The sequence below is a fragment of the Magnusiomyces paraingens genome (assembly GCF_902498895.1).
Source record: "Magnusiomyces paraingens strain CBS 517.90 genome assembly, contig: contig5, whole genome shotgun sequence".
Lineage (NCBI taxonomy): Eukaryota > Fungi > Ascomycota > Dipodascomycetes > Dipodascales > Dipodascaceae > Magnusiomyces > Magnusiomyces paraingens.
In genome coordinates, this window is record NW_022474071.1 from 159,935 (window position 1) to 177,500 (window position 17,566).

At 44.9% G+C, this 17,566-nt stretch overlaps 8 protein-coding genes across 8 annotated transcripts; 3 read left to right on the top strand and 5 right to left on the bottom strand.

Annotated features, from left to right (window-relative positions):
* Positions 1-319: 319 nt before the first annotated feature.
* Positions 320-2,968, top strand: SAPINGB_P005708 (uncharacterized protein; the record flags this gene model as incomplete). The annotated part of the gene is made up of 1 exon (XM_032000422.1): positions 320-2,968. The coding sequence occupies one exon, from the start codon at positions 320-322 to the stop codon at positions 2,966-2,968; it is 2,649 nt and encodes an 882-aa protein (XP_031856313.1).
* A 61-nt stretch (positions 2,969-3,029) lies between these two features.
* On the bottom strand, positions 3,030-5,729 carry SAPINGB_P005709 (uncharacterized protein; the record flags this gene model as incomplete). Its single annotated transcript, XM_032000423.1, has 1 exon — positions 3,030-5,729. The coding sequence occupies one exon, from the start codon at positions 5,727-5,729 to the stop codon at positions 3,030-3,032; it is 2,700 nt and encodes an 899-aa protein (XP_031856314.1).
* A 399-nt stretch (positions 5,730-6,128) lies between these two features.
* On the bottom strand, positions 6,129-7,562 carry SAPINGB_P005710 (uncharacterized protein; the record flags this gene model as incomplete). The annotated part of the gene is made up of 1 exon (XM_032000424.1): positions 6,129-7,562. One exon carries the CDS (start codon positions 7,560-7,562, stop codon positions 6,129-6,131), a length of 1,434 nt encoding a protein of 477 aa, XP_031856315.1.
* A 725-nt stretch (positions 7,563-8,287) lies between these two features.
* Positions 8,288-9,757, top strand: SAPINGB_P005711 (uncharacterized protein; the record flags this gene model as incomplete). The annotated part of the gene is made up of 1 exon (XM_032000425.1): positions 8,288-9,757. One exon carries the CDS (start codon positions 8,288-8,290, stop codon positions 9,755-9,757), a length of 1,470 nt encoding a protein of 489 aa, XP_031856316.1.
* A 67-nt stretch (positions 9,758-9,824) lies between these two features.
* SAPINGB_P005712 (uncharacterized protein) lies at positions 9,825-10,421 on the bottom strand (the record flags this gene model as incomplete). Its single annotated transcript, XM_032000426.1, has 1 exon — positions 9,825-10,421. The coding sequence occupies one exon, from the start codon at positions 10,419-10,421 to the stop codon at positions 9,825-9,827; it is 597 nt and encodes a 198-aa protein (XP_031856317.1).
* Positions 10,422-10,712: 291 nt separating this feature from the next.
* Positions 10,713-12,425, top strand: SAPINGB_P005713 (uncharacterized protein; the record flags this gene model as incomplete). The annotated part of the gene is made up of 1 exon (XM_032000427.1): positions 10,713-12,425. The coding sequence occupies one exon, from the start codon at positions 10,713-10,715 to the stop codon at positions 12,423-12,425; it is 1,713 nt and encodes a 570-aa protein (XP_031856318.1).
* Positions 12,426-12,564: 139 nt separating this feature from the next.
* SAPINGB_P005714 (uncharacterized protein) lies at positions 12,565-14,880 on the bottom strand (the record flags this gene model as incomplete). The annotated part of the gene is made up of 1 exon (XM_032000428.1): positions 12,565-14,880. The coding sequence occupies one exon, from the start codon at positions 14,878-14,880 to the stop codon at positions 12,565-12,567; it is 2,316 nt and encodes a 771-aa protein (XP_031856319.1).
* A 445-nt stretch (positions 14,881-15,325) lies between these two features.
* SAPINGB_P005715 (uncharacterized protein) lies at positions 15,326-17,011 on the bottom strand (the record flags this gene model as incomplete). Its single annotated transcript, XM_032000429.1, has 1 exon — positions 15,326-17,011. The coding sequence occupies one exon, from the start codon at positions 17,009-17,011 to the stop codon at positions 15,326-15,328; it is 1,686 nt and encodes a 561-aa protein (XP_031856320.1).
* Between the last annotated feature and the right edge of the window lie 555 nt (positions 17,012-17,566).

Consider the following 17,566-nt stretch of genomic DNA (forward strand, 5'->3'; position numbering starts at 1 on the left):
AAATAAGCTCATATAAGCACCTTGAAGATTTTGTTACAGTTACACACTTTTTGGCTTCACTGCCACCTGTATTACAACACGTTCTTTTGATCCTCCATATATCGCTGATATAAGCCGGATAAAATTACAAAAAAAATACACGTCAACTTGGTCAAAACACACTACACTTTCTTTCAAGCAATCAATATTCATTGCTCACGCGGCCGCGATTCCCTAATCAAAGGAAGAAACCAACCCTTCTTATTCTTTAAGAAATATGCCAATTCTGAAGCTGCGTTGATTCATTTTTTCATCGATCTTTTGTCTCTTTCCCCCCATAATGCCGCTTTCTACTGAATCAGCTGCCTCCTCATCGCCCGCTTTTAACACATCTAACAATGACTTTGATATAATTGACGACACTGCATCTGACCTCGATGATCTTCCCATCGATACACACACCTCTCAAGAAACAACCCGGCCGGAATCTCATCAGGGTATATCTTCAACATCTTCCTTTTCATTTTCGAACATCGCAAATACTCTCCGAAAATTTCACCTACCAACAACTCAAGGAGATCACTCTCCCGACTATTATGACGACAATGATTTTTCATACTCTGAAAACAACAGAAATTTTTCGTACGACGACATGTCTGCCATTGACTGGCAGTATGAGTACGCAAAAGAACGCATCCGCCGAGAACGTGTAGAACATCTCCCAGGTTTATATGGCAAATTGGTCTGGTTTCTGGATGTTAGTCATGTCTGGCTTGTATTGCTAGGAACAGGCTCTTTTGCTGCTCTGGTAGCCGCTTTTATCGACATTGTATCTCGCTGGCTTGCGGACGTCAAGTTTGGGTATTGTTCAGATGCATTTTATCTTCCTCGCGACTTTTGCTGCTCGGGTATCGACCTAACAGACGAGTGTCCTAAATGGATTACATGGGAGCGTGCGTTCCATGTTGAGAACCATATCGTTGGCAGTTTTGCCATGTCTTACATTTTTTACATAATTTATTCTATCGTTTTTGCAACTTCGGCATGTTTTCTTGTTCTCTCATATTCACCCCATTCGAGATTTAGTGGTGTTGCCGAAATAAAAACCATTTTATCGGGGTTTGTCATTCGCGGGATGCTCGGTTTCAAAACCCTTTTATTCAAATCAATCGGCCTTATTCTCGTGGTTGGAGCGGGTCTTTGGGTTGGGAAAGAAGGCCCCTTAGTTCACGTTTCTTGTTGTTGCGCCAATATAGTTATGGCACTGTTCCCGCAGCTTTATCACAACGAAGCCAAGAAGCGTGAAATTTTTGTGGCCGCCGCATCTGCCGGAATTTCCGTGGCTTTTGGATCTCCAATTGGTGGCGTGCTATTTTCTCTAGAACAACTTTCTTATTACTTCCCGGAACGAACCCTATGGACATCATTTGTTGCAGCCATGGTTGCTGCTGTCACGCTCCAATTTATCAATCCTTTTCGTTCAGGCAACCTTGTTCTTTTCCAGGTAGTGTACGATCGGCTATGGCATCGATTTGAGTTGGTTCCATTTGCACTTATTGGAATTATTGGTGGCCTTTATGGCGCCTTATTCAATAGCTTAAACATTAAGATTGCAACATGGCGCCGTAAACAATCATTTTTCGCAAGATACCCAGTTATCGAAGTTATGCTCGTTGCTCTCGTCACTGGTATAGTGACATATCCCAGTGTTTTTACGCGCATCCCCTCATCTTTATCTTTATCATATTTATTTCAAGAGTGCTCTCATAGTGACTTAGGCCATCTATGTGACGTTGATTATTGGATCTCAGACTACTTTGTTCTTACCGGAGCTGGTATTCAAGGGTTTTTCTTAACTGCTTATACATTTGGCATGAACATTCCCGCAGGAATTATTATGCCATCTATGCTTAATGGTGCTCTTATTGGGCGCGCTATTGGAATCTTGGTTAGCACTCTGCACATTCGTCACCCTGACTTTTTCCTTTTTGAAGCGTGTCCTCCAGATGGCCCATGTATTACACCAGGTGTTTATGCGCTTGTTGGTGCTGCATCAACTCTTTGTGGTGTGACACATTTAACAGTTTCGACAGTCGTCATCATGTTTGAGCTTACAGGTGCACTGACATATGTTATTCCCATTATGACCGGTGTAATGGTGTCCAAATGGGTTTCAGATTCTTTTAATCACAAGGGAATTTACGAGAGTTGGATCCAGTTCATGGAGTATCCTTTCTTAGACAACCACGACGACCAACCTATTCCAGACGTGACTGTGGAAAACGTCATGACAAAAGTCGAAGACCTGACTATAATTCCGGCTAATGGAACAGCAACACTCGGCATGCTTCGCGAGATGCTTTCCTCAACACAAACACGGGGGTTCCCCATTACAAAATCAACTTCGAATATGACACTTGTGGGATACATTATGCGCTCGGAGTTACAAAAAGCCCTGGATAGTGTGGGAGAACATGCTGCACCAAACACACAATGTAGTTTTATGCCACCATCGCAGCGTAACAAAAGACCATACCAAGATGCGTCGCCAGCGTCTATGGTTGCACACGATTCGGAATATTCTCACACAATCGATTATGATGGTACGTTAGCGGATGTGTCATCGGCAGTTCCTCTATATCAATTTGCAGAACTGCGCCCAATCACACTTTCGTGGGAAAGCAGTCTGCAGTTGGCGGTATCCATGTTTGAGAAACTGGGTCTACGATTCATTTTATTCACCTATAAGGGCGAGCTCAAGGGCCTGTTGACACGCAAGGACGTATGGCAGCTGCTCAAGATGTTTGACACAGACGAACATAGCCTAGAAATGCTTGATGATGAAGATAGTAACGGCGCGCAGGGACACAGGGCAGCGCGTGCACGTTTGCTCAATGCCATGCAGGATTCACTGCACAGGACAGATGAAGATCATGGATTATTGTCGGACGATGAAATTAGTACGGATGACGAATTTTTACATCGGTAAAAGGAGGTTTGTACATATATACAATTGAAAACTTTTTTTTCTGCAACAAAACGCCAATTCTCTAGTGATTGTAATTGTTGTAAATACGTCGACGCGCCTTTTTTATACGCAACTTGCGTGCCAGTCGCTTCAGGGCCAGAGTCTTGTAGCGCCGATTGCGTGGGGTGCGCGTGGATGTTGCACGCGTTATACTATACACAGTAGCTGGTGAGACGCGAATACCTTTGTGAATGAGCGCAGCGTCGACCTCCTTCATGGAGACACCTTCCCAAATCATGTTAAGGGCATCTGAAAGAACGTCGGAGGGGAATCTGCACAGAATGTGAGAACGTGCGTTGCGGAAAGGACCGGCGAGAAGTGGTTGCTGGTAAATGCGAGAGTGTGATGTTGAATCAGCAGCCTGTTCGCTATGGCCCTTGTAGAGTTCATGGCCAGGAATTTGTTCATAGTAGTGGTTAAATACTGGACGCACAAAAGTGACACCACGAGCTCGAGCAGCAGCAGCAGCACGCTGGTACATTGCATGTTTATTGTAGATAGGTTGTTCTGTGTAAATGCGGGCAAGCACAGACTCGACTGTTTCCTTAATGAGGTGGCCGTGTGAGGCAAACGACACCGGAGAAGACTCTGGGAGATCGAGGAGAGCTTGGCGGATCATGGCGAGGACCCACCAAGGTTTTGATGGGGACAAGAGAATGCCAATGTAGATAATATGATGGATTATGGGGGCTGAGAGATATTCGTGGGCAAACCGGGTGCCTGGGTGGGTTGTTTTCCATGCTGCTACATCGGCCGGATAGAGCCCCCAGAGTTTTGTAAGAAAAGTAATGAGATCGCTGCGAGGGACAGCCATGGACCCGTAGAGCAGACCGTCAAGGTACTGGTATAGGCGGTAGGGTGAGAGCTGATATTTTGGTTGTGAGGCCTTTGTTTTGGCAGCGAAAGCGAGTCGCAGAAGCTTGATGAGTTGGAGCGGGGCTAACGGGAGAAGTAGCGGCTTTTTCCCGGCCGCATGGGTATTGGTGCGACCATAGATTAGCAATCGGTACGCGAGACGATCAAACAAAGGTTGAGTAAGTGGCACACCATTGAGGGGGAATAGTGTTGCAAGGGATTTGAGAGGAAGAGGCATCACGTCTTTGGAATGCCGGACGTTTGTGCGCATTTTAATGTTTGCCTTTGCGCCGAGAATGGCAAAGAGATAGTGTAGGGCTTCTCTTGAACGGGTTCCCTGTCGCGGGTACTTTGGATTTTTGGCAAAGGTAAGGGCGAGAAGATAATATGGCCAAAAGAGTCGGTAAATTGCAGGGATTTGGGCATTGGGTGCAAGAGTTCTTTCGACATACCGACACAGCCGATTGTACTGGTTAGTTTCTTGAAGTCCTGTGAGATATGCCTTGACGATTTCCGGGACTTTGTATGCAATAGGGTCCTGCATGATTTTGTGGGCGATTTCTGGAGTTTCTTTACACAATACGCGAACAGTGTTTGCGTAAGATTTTAGCAGTTCAGTGTCAGATTTGTTTGGGGGAATATTGAAGAGTCTCTTGTATGTTTTATTATAATCTGAATTTAAAGAAGATTCACGGAAAACAAGAGTTTCTTTGACTTTTTCTGGGATGCTTCTGTTAAGTGATTTAAACAGATTCAGGACCTGCTGAGTTTTAATCTGCTTGTTGAGGAGCACTGTGCACCAGAAATATGGAGGAAGCGAGGGAATGGCTCGCGTAAATGCGGCGGCAACATGGAACCCAAAAGGACTGGGCATTGAAAGTGTAGCTTCTGCAATTTTATGCAACGTTTGGGAGGATTCGAGAGCTGAGATAAATGTATTTGTACCTTCTGGACCATTTTGGCCTGCGCGCACGCTGTGCACGAGTTGCCGATACAAATGAAAGCCTGTTGGACTAATGCGAATAAAGTCTTCAGAGGATAAAGATATTAAGGTTGAAATTGAATTTGGGCCAAGGAGTCGTTCTAAAAATATGAGCTGCCAGGGAGAAGTTGGGAGATCACCACCCAGAAATAATCGCCAAATCCATTCCTGTATGGGGAGTTTTATATCTTGCGAGTCTTTGGGAGAAGGTTTGATGCGGGCCAGTTGAGAGTCTGGTATCTTCCCATCAAAATACATCCAAGCGGCCGTTTGTTCAAATGTGTTTTTCCATCCAAAGCGACAGTGGACTTGGTATAATGCTTGAACGATGCTGTGACTAGGTTCACTTATAGAGGTATTACTTTCATTGTCTGTATTTTCTGCGAAACGAAGCATACTTTTGACAAATCCAAGCCACTGAGTCTGGGATATATTGGGAAATATGTCACTTGAGAAAAAGAAATCATGAACTGAAATGCATTTGCGGGTATTTCCAGTGGCCACAAAACTTTTAATGACTATAAAGTAGAGATTTTCCAAGAGCTCTGCGAATGCGTTTACGGGTATTTGGGATTTGGTAGCCAAAAGAGATTTAGTCAACAAAGTTCGTGATGAGATACTTTCTGGAGTATAACAGAATTGAATAATTGCTTTTTGGAGCGGTAGCGTGCGGTCGGCAAGAGAGTCTGAGGTGATTGAAATGGAGGGATCGTAGAGTAGAGTCTCGAGGTATGGACTAATGACATGTGCAGGAGAAACATGATGATGATGATGATTGAAGTTGTGACGATGATTATGAAAAGGTCTAAAGAAAAGGTGAACCCGGACAGATGAAGCAAGGGCCCGCCACGGGACTGACGGTCTGCCGGGATGCGGGATCAGCATTTGAAAGAGTGTATTTGTGTGTTTGTGTGTGTGTGTGTGTGTGTATGGTGGTGATGAAGAGGTTTGAAATTTTTTTGCAATATATACGAAATGAGTGGTGGAGAGCAAACCTGAGAAAGATATGTAGCAACTTAGGGGGCTACTGTGGTTTATAATGGAATATGGATAATGCAACATATTCTAACAAACTGTTTTTTTTATTTTTTTGAACTGGAAAGAGTAATTAAAAAAAAAAGAAAATCCTCGTTTTAGTTTGAAATTAAAAGTTAAAAAAAAGTTAAAATAGTAAATAAAAACACCCAAACCATCCTATATAATGAAAGAAATAAAAAAAAACGGTTGTAATTTTATAGTAATAATAAAAATAAAATCGTAAAATACGACGATTTTATAAAATTATCACCCTGAAACAGTCAAGTGACCTGTTGAACGTCGACCCAAAGCGTAGCCCGCACTAAAAGAAAGTCCCGCCACCAGCGACAGACCTGCTGCCGCTAGAGATACAGTTGTTAAATCTACAAAAGGTCTTGAAGATGAGGAAGATGCAGAAGACGACCGTTTAATTCGATCATGTTTTCCATGGTGCCTTTTCTTCTTCTTAGTGTTGTTGGGATTATTATTTTGCGGGGACGGTCGATGGTGCGGTGGTGTATGCGCAACAGAGGAGGAAGAGGAAATATCTGCCGAGGCATTTTTAGAGTCTCCACCATTATCATTATTTGGATCGGCGTCACTACTTCCAGAAGACAGGAGCGACTCTGCAGAGCTCGTGATTGAAACGGTCGAATGCACTCCGTAAAAGTGGGCTAGTTCTCGGCGGTCCACTTCTCGTTCAGACACGAGAAACAGTGTGTCTTGTGGAGGTTGGTGGTTATGGTGGTTGCCGTAGTAGTAATTGTGGTTGTGTTGGTGATGCATGGATGACACAGTTTGGTCAAAATAAACCACAGCTGGGTAAGAGCCAGACGAAAAAGATGAAGAAGAAGACGGAGGCCGAGACGCATTTGTAGGAGAATGAAGTTTAGGAGATGATGATGAAGGGGCACTAGCAGGTGCAGACACTAGTCGTGCTGGTCGTGGTCTAAGGATTGAAGAGAGAGAAGTGCGGAGATCAGCGTCTGCAGATGCCATAGTGGTAGTGGTAGTGGTAGTGGTAGGAGTAATGATAGAGACGGTATTACTACCATTGTTTTGATGATACTGGGAAGAAAGAGGCAACTCTAGGCCGGAGCTAATATGGGGGGAGCTTTCATGGTTGCTATTAGGATCGTTATTATTATTATTATTATTATTATTATTATTATTATTGTTGTTGTTGTTGTTGTTGTTGTTATAGTTTTTTGTATTTATGACGATATTCTTGTTTTTGTTGTTGTCGTCATTATTAATGTTGGGGTCATAATACAGCCGTGGGGTGGGGCGTGACCGCGGGGGCGTGATGGTGCCTGAAGACGAAGAAGAGCTTCTAGATATGGTTCTATATGGAGCTGAAGGATCTGGTGAACTTCTAGGACGCGGGTTAACGGGATACTCGTAATGGTGGTTAGTGGATCCGTAAGGTTCTGCGGGTAAAAGAATACTTTCAGTTGAGAGATCGGCCTCGTCGACGTCGACATAGACTGTAGCTTTAGCAGTTGCAGATGAAAATCGAAGGTGAGACTGACGAGAAACAGAAGGTGAAAATGAACTTTTGTTGATGCTATCACTTTTATCACTTTTATCACTTTTATCACTTTTATCACTTTTATCACTTTTATCACTTTTATCACTTTTATTATTATTATAATTATAATTATAATTATAATTTCTATTACTAGTACTACCAGAATGCATGGTATTAATAGTATGTGTTGCTGTTGTTGTTGACGGATCACACTCGGTTGCAGGGTTTTCAGCACCGATTAGGGTGGGATCCCGGCCCACTTTTGTAGATGCAGGAAACTGCGGACGGTGCGGCGGCTGGGCACGCGGCGGCTGGTTAATATCAAACCACGATTCTGCGAGTCAGGTAGTTAGAAATATGGGCTTTTTCATAGTCTTTTGTTCGTTTGGAATGAAAAAGAATAAATAAATAAAAAATAAATAAAATGGCTTACCTTCCATGGTTAGTTTGATGGAGCAGATTAAAAAAAAAGTTGTTAGAGTGAAAGAATCAAATGTTTATATGGGTGATTATATAGTATGAAACGTAACAAAAATAATAATAATAATAATAATAATGAAGAAAAGTGAAATAAGAGATTTCAAAAAAAAAAAAAAAATGATTTCCAAACAAGTTCACTCAATCTTTCAAATCATTTAAAAATTTAAAAAGAAATAAAAACTTGCAAGGGAGGCAAACAGCAAAATAAAAAAATAAAAAAAATAAAAAAAATAAAAAACAATGCTGGTTTAGGAAGGGCAGTTTCATCAACTGTAAATCTCAGTCCGTATGCATATCCAAGAACGCCTAGTGATCCTGTTTCCGCTTTGCTGTTTCATCACCACCACCACCAAACCTCTCCATTGAAGCTTTCCAAATCTTCTTCAATAACCAACCTAATAAGTCCACCCCACCAATGATCAAATCTATAAGGGCCTTGGGCCGCCGGTACACTTCAACGCTTCCGCTCACCAACCGTCAGTTTTTGACAGCACCACCTCCAGAGTCTTCCCGAGTCACTCTTTCCGGCTGGATCAAGAGTGTGCGTAAATCCAAAAACGTTGCCTTTGCCGATCTCTCCGACGGTACTTATGGTGTCCCGGTCTCTGTAGTTCTTGCCCCAGAAGATGCCAAGTCTCTGCTCACCGGTGCATGTATTCAGGTTAGCGGTACAGTCCAACGTGCTCCTGCCAAAAAAAATGACAACCCAGCAAACCCCGTTTATGAAATTGCCGCAGACAAAGTCAACCTCTTGGGCCCGGCCACAAAAGATTACCCACTTCAGAAAAAATTTCACACTCAGGAGTTTCTGCGAACCATCCCAGAATACCGTTGGAAAACAAATACCGGCGCTGCAGTTTTGCGATACCGCTCTCAGGCCATTACCTTTTTCTCCAACTATTTTGCATCTAACGGTTTTACCCAGGTCTCTTCCCCCCTCATCACAGCTTCTGACTGCGAAGGAGGCGGTGAAGTGTTTCAATTGAGTGGCGGAAAAGAAGGCCCTCTTTTTTTTGGCCAAGATAAAAAGGCTTATCTCTCAGTATCGTCACAACTGCATCTTGAGGTTTTTGCTGGTGCGCTTTCCCGTGTTTGGAATATTGCTCCAGCTTTCCGTGCTGAGGATTCCGATACCAACCGCCATTTAAGTGAGTTTTGGATTGTTGAAGCCGAAATCGCCTTTGTCAATGAAATGGCTCAGGTCATGGATGTTGTGGAAAACATGGTACGCAGTGCAGTTACTCCATTGCTGGATGAAAATAACGTCGAAGGCCAACTTTGTGCACGCGACCTTCTAGCTGTCAAGCGTGACCCTGACGCCAAAGAAGCTCTTAGAGAACGTTGGGAAATTGTTGCTGGTTCTCCTGAAGCATGGCCTCGTGTTTCCTACACTGAAGCCCTCGACATTTTGGCCAAGGAGTATGCTCGTGATCCAACATGCTTTGGCGGTCCTGCCAATGCCCCTCCTCAATGGGGCGACTCTATTGCTTCTGTCCATGAAAAATACCTTGCTAGTGTTTACTTCAAGCGCCCTGTCTTTGTCACTGATTACCCTGTTGACCAGAAACCCTTTTATATGTTACTCAACGAGCCTGAAGCAGGCCGTCAAACTGTCAAGTGCTTTGACCTTCTTATTCCAGATATTGGCGAACTTGTAGGCGGTAGCATGAGAGAAAACGACTTGGAAAGACTCAAATTGGCTATGGAGCGTAAGGGTATGGACCCTGCAGATCTCGAGTGGTATGTCAAATTACGCGAACATGGCAGTTTTCCTCATGGGGGTTACGGCATGGGCTTTGAACGGTTCCTTGCTTTTGTGACTGGCCAGGAAAATGTTCGCGAAGTTATTGGGTTCCCACGCTGGGCTGGCTCATGCGTTTGCTAGAGATTAAAAGATAAGAAATACCCACAATTTTTTTTTGTAAATAATTACTCGTATATACTTTTGAAACTTATAGAATAAAACTAATTGCTTTTGATGATAGAAAATAGGCGATAATTGCGCCTGCTGGGATCGTGACTAGGATCCATGCAATGTCAAGCGGAAGCATCTCGAGAACAACAAAGTTGACAATAACTTCGTAAGCACCCTCAAGCGGTGAATGTAACATGAGCGATGGCACCTGTGATACATAGTCGGGTAAGTATGTTACCGAGAGGATGGCGCTGCCGTCGTGATTATCTCTAAGCGCAATACTAAACTGGGCTGGGACTGATGCGGGCCAGCAAACGCGGGCTTCGTATAATGAGCCGACCATCGCACGGACGTAATAGTGATGCGTGACTCGTGAATGTACAGACGGTGCAGAGACCCGTGCTACGAGCCGGTCGTCATGAGGGCCTGACCGCGAAGTGTTGAACCCAATATCAGAAGGGATGGGGATAATTGTGGGCCGAAGAGACTCATCGTCAAAAAGGACAGGAGCATGGGCATGCAGTTGGCCGTCCGAAAGCCTGAACCGTAACGATTCGTTATTTGCCGAGACTAGTGATACTAATAGCATCAACATCAACAGCCATCGGGCCGCCGAGGGTTGTTTTAGAGTCATCGTTGTTATTGTTGTTTGTGTCTGCGGGCTGTGACTATTGAACGATTGTTGTATTTTGTATTGTGGCGGCGGCTTTGTCACAAAAAATTGTGGCTGCTGCAAAAAATGGCATATTTGCGCCGCACGGCTCGGGTCTTATGTGAGTCTGTGTGTGGGGTGGGAACATGCAATTCACCTATAAAAAGAGCTCGACATCGCCATTTAGGACCCTAAAATTTATTTAAATCCAACTTCATACTTCAATCAACCTTTTTTTTTTTTTGCTCACTCACAATACCCTATCTTCTCAATATGTCTGCTACTCTATCTGGCGCTGAGCTTATTGCTGAGTCGCTGGTCGCCCTCAGTGTTTCCCACATCTTTGGCATTGTCGGGATCCCCGTCATTGAGGCTGCAGATGCTTGTATTGCTAGAGGAATCACATTTGTATCTTTCCGCAACGAACAAGCTGCCTCTTACGCTGCCTCCATATACGGTTATCTTACTGGTAAGCCTGGTGTGTGTCTAGTTGTTGGAGGCCCTGGTGTTTTGCACGCCGTTGCTGGTGTCGGGAACGCTTCGGCAAATCACCTGCCATTGCTTTTGCTGGCCGGATCCTCAGAAACTCACCAAACAAAAAAGGGCGCATTCCAAGAACTTGACCAAGTTGCTTACCTGACCCCGCACACTAAACTTGCTGCAAGACCTGCAAACCTTGAGGCCCTTCCTGGGCTCCTAGAACAAGCCTACCGTGTTTCATACTTTGGCCGGCCTGGTCCTACATACATTGATCTTCCTGGTGATTTCATCAAGGGCACTGCAGACCGTTCTCAGATCCCTCTTATTAAACCTCCAGGACCCGCACCGAAGTCTTCTGGGGACCCAGCCCGTATTTCTCAGGCCATCGCTCTGCTTCGAACTGCTAAATCGCCTCTTATCATTGTTGGCAAGGGTGCAGCATATGCGCGGGCCGAAAATGCTATCCGCGCACTCCACACATACCTTCAGGTGCCATTTCTGCCCACACCCATGGGGAAGGGCGTTATTCCGGACGATTCTGTATTGAATGTATCGGCTGCTCGCTCGGCTGCTCTTAAATCTGCAGATGTGGTTTTGTTACTAGGCGCACGACTCAACTGGATCTTGCATTATGGTGAACCCCCCAAGTATCATACAGATGTTCAGTTCATTCAGGTGGACTTGGCCGGCGATGAGCTTGGCAATAACGCTGCCCAGCCCGAACTCGCAATTGTGGGAGACGTCGGACTTGTTGCCGAACAACTTCTTGCTGGGTTTCAACAAGTGCAACCACCGGCACTTGTGCAAGCTGCTCTCCCGACCCACCTGGAAACAATCAAGGCTCGCAACACAGCCAAGGCTGCACGTACTGACATTGACCAGGCATTCCCTATTAAGTACCAGCCCGTATACCGAGTGATTCGAGAAGCTCTTGCTCAGCACACTGCCACCTCGGGACAACGCGTTGTTTATGTGTCTGAGGGTGCAAACACAATGGATATTTCGCGGTCGAGTTTCCCGCTACAGGAGCCGCGTACGCGCCTAGATGCCGGAACCAACGCGACCATGGGTGTTGGTCTGGGCTACGCCATTGCTGCCAAGGCTGCAGATCCGGCGAGTTTGGTGGTTGCCATTGAGGGCGACTCAGCTTTTGGCTTTAGTGCCATTGAAGTCGAGACGGCCGTGCGTTCGCGGTTGCCCGTGATTATTATAGTTATGAATAATTCCGGCGTGTACCATGGCGTTGATCCCAAGCTCTATGAAACTTTGGACGCTAAACCACTCCCTTCGACGGCCCTGCAGCTTGAAACAAAATATCATCTTCTAGCAGAGTCGCTTGGTGCGCGTGGGTACCTTGTTCACACGCTAGATGAAGTACAGACTGCATTTGAAGATGCCCTGGCTCATCCTACTGAAACATCTGTACTTAATATTATCATTGATGTCGGCAAAGACAAGAAGCTTGAGTTTGGCTGGATGGCTTCTACAAAGAAAGCAAAGCTGTAGAGTTTGATGAACTACTTATTTTTGATTGATTGCTATATAACCGTTTATAATTTAATGAGAAAAAAATAAAAAAAAAATGGGGAAATGAAATAAAAAACATTATACAAGGACCAAAAAAAAAAAAGGTAAACCGTCAGTTTTAATTATCACTTTGTCCCTTTGATCCAGTCAAATGATCAATTTTGGTGCCCATCCAGGTTTTAGCATCCTGAGCCTTGCCCTTGAAATATTCGTACCAATCCTTGAGTGTTGATCCACTTGTCGGGGGGTTGTCATTATTATTATCACCATCATCTTCATCATCATCATTACCATCTTCAAAATCATCCTGGACCGCATCTGTAGCCACCATATTATCTTCTTCAGGATTCTCATCTGCAGCCTCAGGGGTTGGCGCGGGTGCAGGCTCCTCCGCAACATCAGGCTTCTCCACCTTTCCCTCTACTTTTTGGACCTCGTACCTGGCTTGGCCCTCACCAAATAACGAGTCATATGTCGAGTTGACCTGCAAAATCTCTGCAGAGAATGCAACACCTGGATACACAATACCATCGGTCCAGTTTTCCGGTAAAGCGGCTAGCAAGTCGCGAACCTTTTCAGGTGCATCGTTGGCCACGGGCTTAATTCCAAGTGACCAGCACATTATGTTGTAAAGACCAATGTTTTCAAATGGTCGCAAATACTCTTGCGCTGCAAAGTAGGGGCCCTGGGCAAGAAATAGCGCCCGCATCAAGACCTCAGTATTGTTGTATCCGTGCACTCCCAAAGGCTTGTACACGCCGTTTAACTTCTCCATTTGGTCTTTTGTGGTAAAAGACCAGCCGACCTTGGGAACTAGCCACAGGGGAGCAATCCGGCTTTTGAATTTGTTGTTGGACTTACCACCAAACCGCCACTCGGGCGGGATATCTTCACGCAGGTACACGTCCCATTTGTCCTCTCCATATAGGGACTGGGCCTCCTTGAGGTTTTGATACAAGTTATTGAGGTTGAGGGAAGTTTTGGGTCGCAGGCCTATAAGTGGCCACCCGTCAATATGTTCGATATTATCAATTTCGACGAGATCGTCGAGGTAAATGAGCCGTTCATTGGATGTGGGGGCCATGCCGTGGTCTGAAACAACAACAAGGTTTACAATCTCAGTCAGATTACGGCTTGCTAGCCCCGACACTAACTCCCCAACAAGTGAATCGACTTGTTTGAGCGCCTCAATCAGACCATCACCGGAAATGCCATATTTGTGGCCGGCCGTGTCAACGGTCGGCACGTAGGTTAAAATGAGTTCTGGACGAGTTTCCATCTCGCGGTCGATCCATGTGAAAACACGCTGGACTTTGTTTTCCAAAATCTCCGATCCATTATATCGATCGTACTCAAAAAGCCCACTAGCTGTAACCTCGTTCCACTCCGACTCAGAGCCTGGCCACATGTGGACTGCGGTGCGTACTCCTTGGAGTGGAGCTGTGACCCAAACGGGTTGTGCGGCCCACCACACTCGCTCCAAGCTTTCTGAGGGGTTGGTGTTGAAGAACTGCTTTTGCAGTTTGTCATCCCAAAAAGTATTGCCCACGATTCCGTGATTGGCCGGGTACTTACCAGTAACCATGCTGAAGTGGTTAGGGAAAGTGGACGAGGGGAAGGATGGGATCATGTAAGGAGCACCGCCACCTCGGGTCATGAGAGTATGTAGATGCGGAGTAAGAGACTCTGAAACGTAGTGGGGATGGAACCCGTCAAGAGAAACCACAAGAGTCGTTGGTTTGAAATCGTGTGTACCGTTATTTGTGACTGTGCGTGGGGCCCAGCCCTCTTGGCCGTCGGAACCGGAGCCAGTGCCATGACCTGAATGGAATGGGAACGAGTGATTGTAAAGTAACCACAAAATGATAAAGCCAGCAAAAACAAGCACAATGCCGTGAACTTTGCGGGTGCGTTTGCGCAACTCGGCCCGTGACAGGCCCTCGCGGATATCAATTTCAATATCGCTGTCAAAGTCGTCTGAGTCTGATGAGTCGTTGAAGTTGCCATGCTCCGCTGCATCCCCAATAGCTGTTGGGGTATCGTAATCCTCTAGCTTGGTATATCTACCGTTATTGCTGCTTGGTTTATCAACGACATCCGATGCAAAGCCGACCTTTTTTTTAGATGCTGTAGATTCGGATGCCAGTTTCTTGTATTTTTTTAGTAAACTCTTGCCGGAAAAAAACCGAGACGGTCGGCTACTGGTATTGTTATCGTCGTAGTCGTCATCATCATCATCATCGTCATCATCGTCATTGTTGTGGTTGCTTTTATAAAACTTTGACGACTTTTTCTGTAGTGAGTTGACAATCTCCTCGTCTGCTCGTAACAGATCACGATCTCTTTCGGTTGGGTGAAACGATCCCAGGACAATGTCCTCTTCGATATCATCGTCACCCAGAACGGGCTCATCGATGGAGTATCGGTTAGACATTAGTAGATGGGTATTAAAAAAAAAATGGGGTGGAAGGATGTTAAAGAAAGTAGTTTCGGTTGTGGTTGTGGTGGTAGTGGCGGGTTTTTTAAATATAAAAAGGATGAAGTTTCTACCTTTTTTTTTTGTTAGTAAAGACAGGAGGAGTTTTAAAATTTTTTGGTGAGCCTTTTTTTTGTGTTTGTTGTTGTTGTTGTTGTTGTTGTTACACATGTGGCAGTACTTTAATAGGGAGGTCCCCCCTATAATGAACACTTGTTAATCCAATAATCGTTATTCGACATTTTGAATATTTAAAAATTTAAAAAAAAAAAAACTTTATAAAAATACAAACTTTTATTCAAATTACTTCCTTTTTTGTTTTTTTTAAAATTAAAAGAATCATCTCCAAAATAATATAATCATATTCTATCATAATCATCATTATCATCATTATCGTCATCATTTAAGGCTTAGCACGGCCGGTAAATCTAGGGTAAAGCGAGCACTCGCGAACAGTGTAACGATTGCACAGCCAAGCCAGAATACGCTCAGTGCCCAGTCCGTAGCCACCATGGGGGAAAGTGCCGTACTTGCGCTGATCAATGAACCAGTAATAAGGTTCAGGGTTAATGCCCTCACGCTTGAAACCAGCAAGAAGCTCCTCAGTGTTGTCGATACGCATGGAACCACCAGTGATTTCACCAACGTTAGGCATGAGGACATCGACCGATTCAGTGACTCTAGGGTCACTCTTGACCTTCTTCATGTAAAAGGACTTGATCTCGACAGGGAACTGGGTGAGGAAAATGGGAACACCAATTGTATCAGTCATCTTGCGTTCAGCAGCCTCGGCAATATCATCGCCAAACTTGAACTTTTCACCTTCCTCGTTGGGGATCTCGTGCTCATTGAGCCAGACAAGAGCATCCTCATACTTCATGCGCATAAAGGGGCGGCTGGGGGCCTCAAAGTTAGGGTTAAGCTCCTTGATGAGAGCTGAAATGGTGGGATCGGCAAGAAGCTTGTCAATGGTACCGCAAATGACGCGCTCAATGTGGTCAAGCATATCATCAAAAGTAAGGAAACCAAGTTCAGCCTCAATATGGGTATACTCAGAAAGATGGCGGCGGGTGTGGGACTTTTCAGCACGGAAAGACTCCTGGATGCAGTAAACGTCACCAAGAGCTGGGACACAGGTTTCGAGGTAAAGCTGGGATGACTGAGTGAGATAGGCGTCTTCACCATAGTACTTGAGGCCAAAGAGAGTGGAGCCACCTTCGACTTGAGTTTGGACAATGCATGGAGGGGTAACTTCGGTGAGGTTCTCCTCGTAGTAAACATCGCGAATTGCACGCAGCAAACCAGCACGAACCTTCATGACGGCAGAAAGAGTATCACCACGGAGAGTAAGGTGGCGCTGATCGAGAAGAATGGAGGGGTCAGCATTTTCCTGGATTCTGTTGGAAAAGGCCTCGTCACCAGAGGGAGCAAGACCAACAATTTCGTAGTAGTCAACGGCGAGTTCATGGCCATTGGGGGCGCTCTGACCCTCGGGGACAGGAGAAATGACACCGTAAAGGGTAACAGTGGATTCACGAGTGAGAGTGGAAGTCTGGTAAGCATTGGCAAGGTTGCCGGAAAGAACAGCCTGGAGAAGACCAGAACCGTCACGGAGAACAATAAAGGCGACACCCTTCTGAGGTCTGAAGCGGTGGATCCAGCCGGAAACCTTGATACGCTTGCCACGGTTCTCGGTGGAATCCTTGATCTTAATTTTGAGGGCCTCAGGGAGAGACTTGTCTTGCTCAATGACAATAGCCTTTGAGGCTTCAATTTTCTTTTGTTCCTCAGCTTCGCGAGCAGCCTGCTGTTCCTCGAGCTTCTTGGCCTTTTCAGCCTTCTTCACAAGACCATCGGCACCCTTCTTGGCCTTCTTGAGAGCAGAGGGAGAGATTGGCTCATAGGAATCATCCTTGAAGACAATAATCGAAGCATTGGGAGCCACAAAGAGGGCGTAGGCGGGAGTCTTGTAGGGCTTTTCCTGAGATCCATTGGCAGAAGACTCGTCGATACCGGTAGAGTCATTAACGTAAAGAGTAGGGCCATCGGTCAAAGAGACCTCAGCGACTTTCTGTTCAAGTTCAGACATTGGTGAGGATGAATTAGATTTGGATGGATGGAGGAGGGAGGGGAGAGGAGAGGGTTTGATGGATGGAATTTGAAAGGTGGTTGGTGGTGAAAAAAAAAAAAAAAAAAAGAGAATTTTTAGGCGGGAATCGGCCGTTTTTTTATACGGCGGGAAAACCAGCTGTGACTGATTTGTATTTTTAAGTGACTGAAAGGAGATTTGGATTTTAACATTATTTTGTAACAGAAAATGTAACAGATCAATATCTTAAATAATCACGTGCTTAGATATGGAAAAAAAATTAAAAAATTTTTAAAAAAAAAAGACTGAAATATACTGTTTATTAGAGTATTCCACATACCCCTTATCTTTAAGACCCCCCCTGTGTCGGAGCCTCAAAAAAATATATATATATTTGTTACACAAATGTAATCTGTTACATAATGTGTTACATCAACAGCTCCATCTTTTTTTTTTTAAGAGTCACCACTGAAAAAATTTCGAGCGCTGCTGCCTTACACACTAAAAAAAAAAAAAAAAAAAAAAAACCTCCACTACCATAAACACACACACACA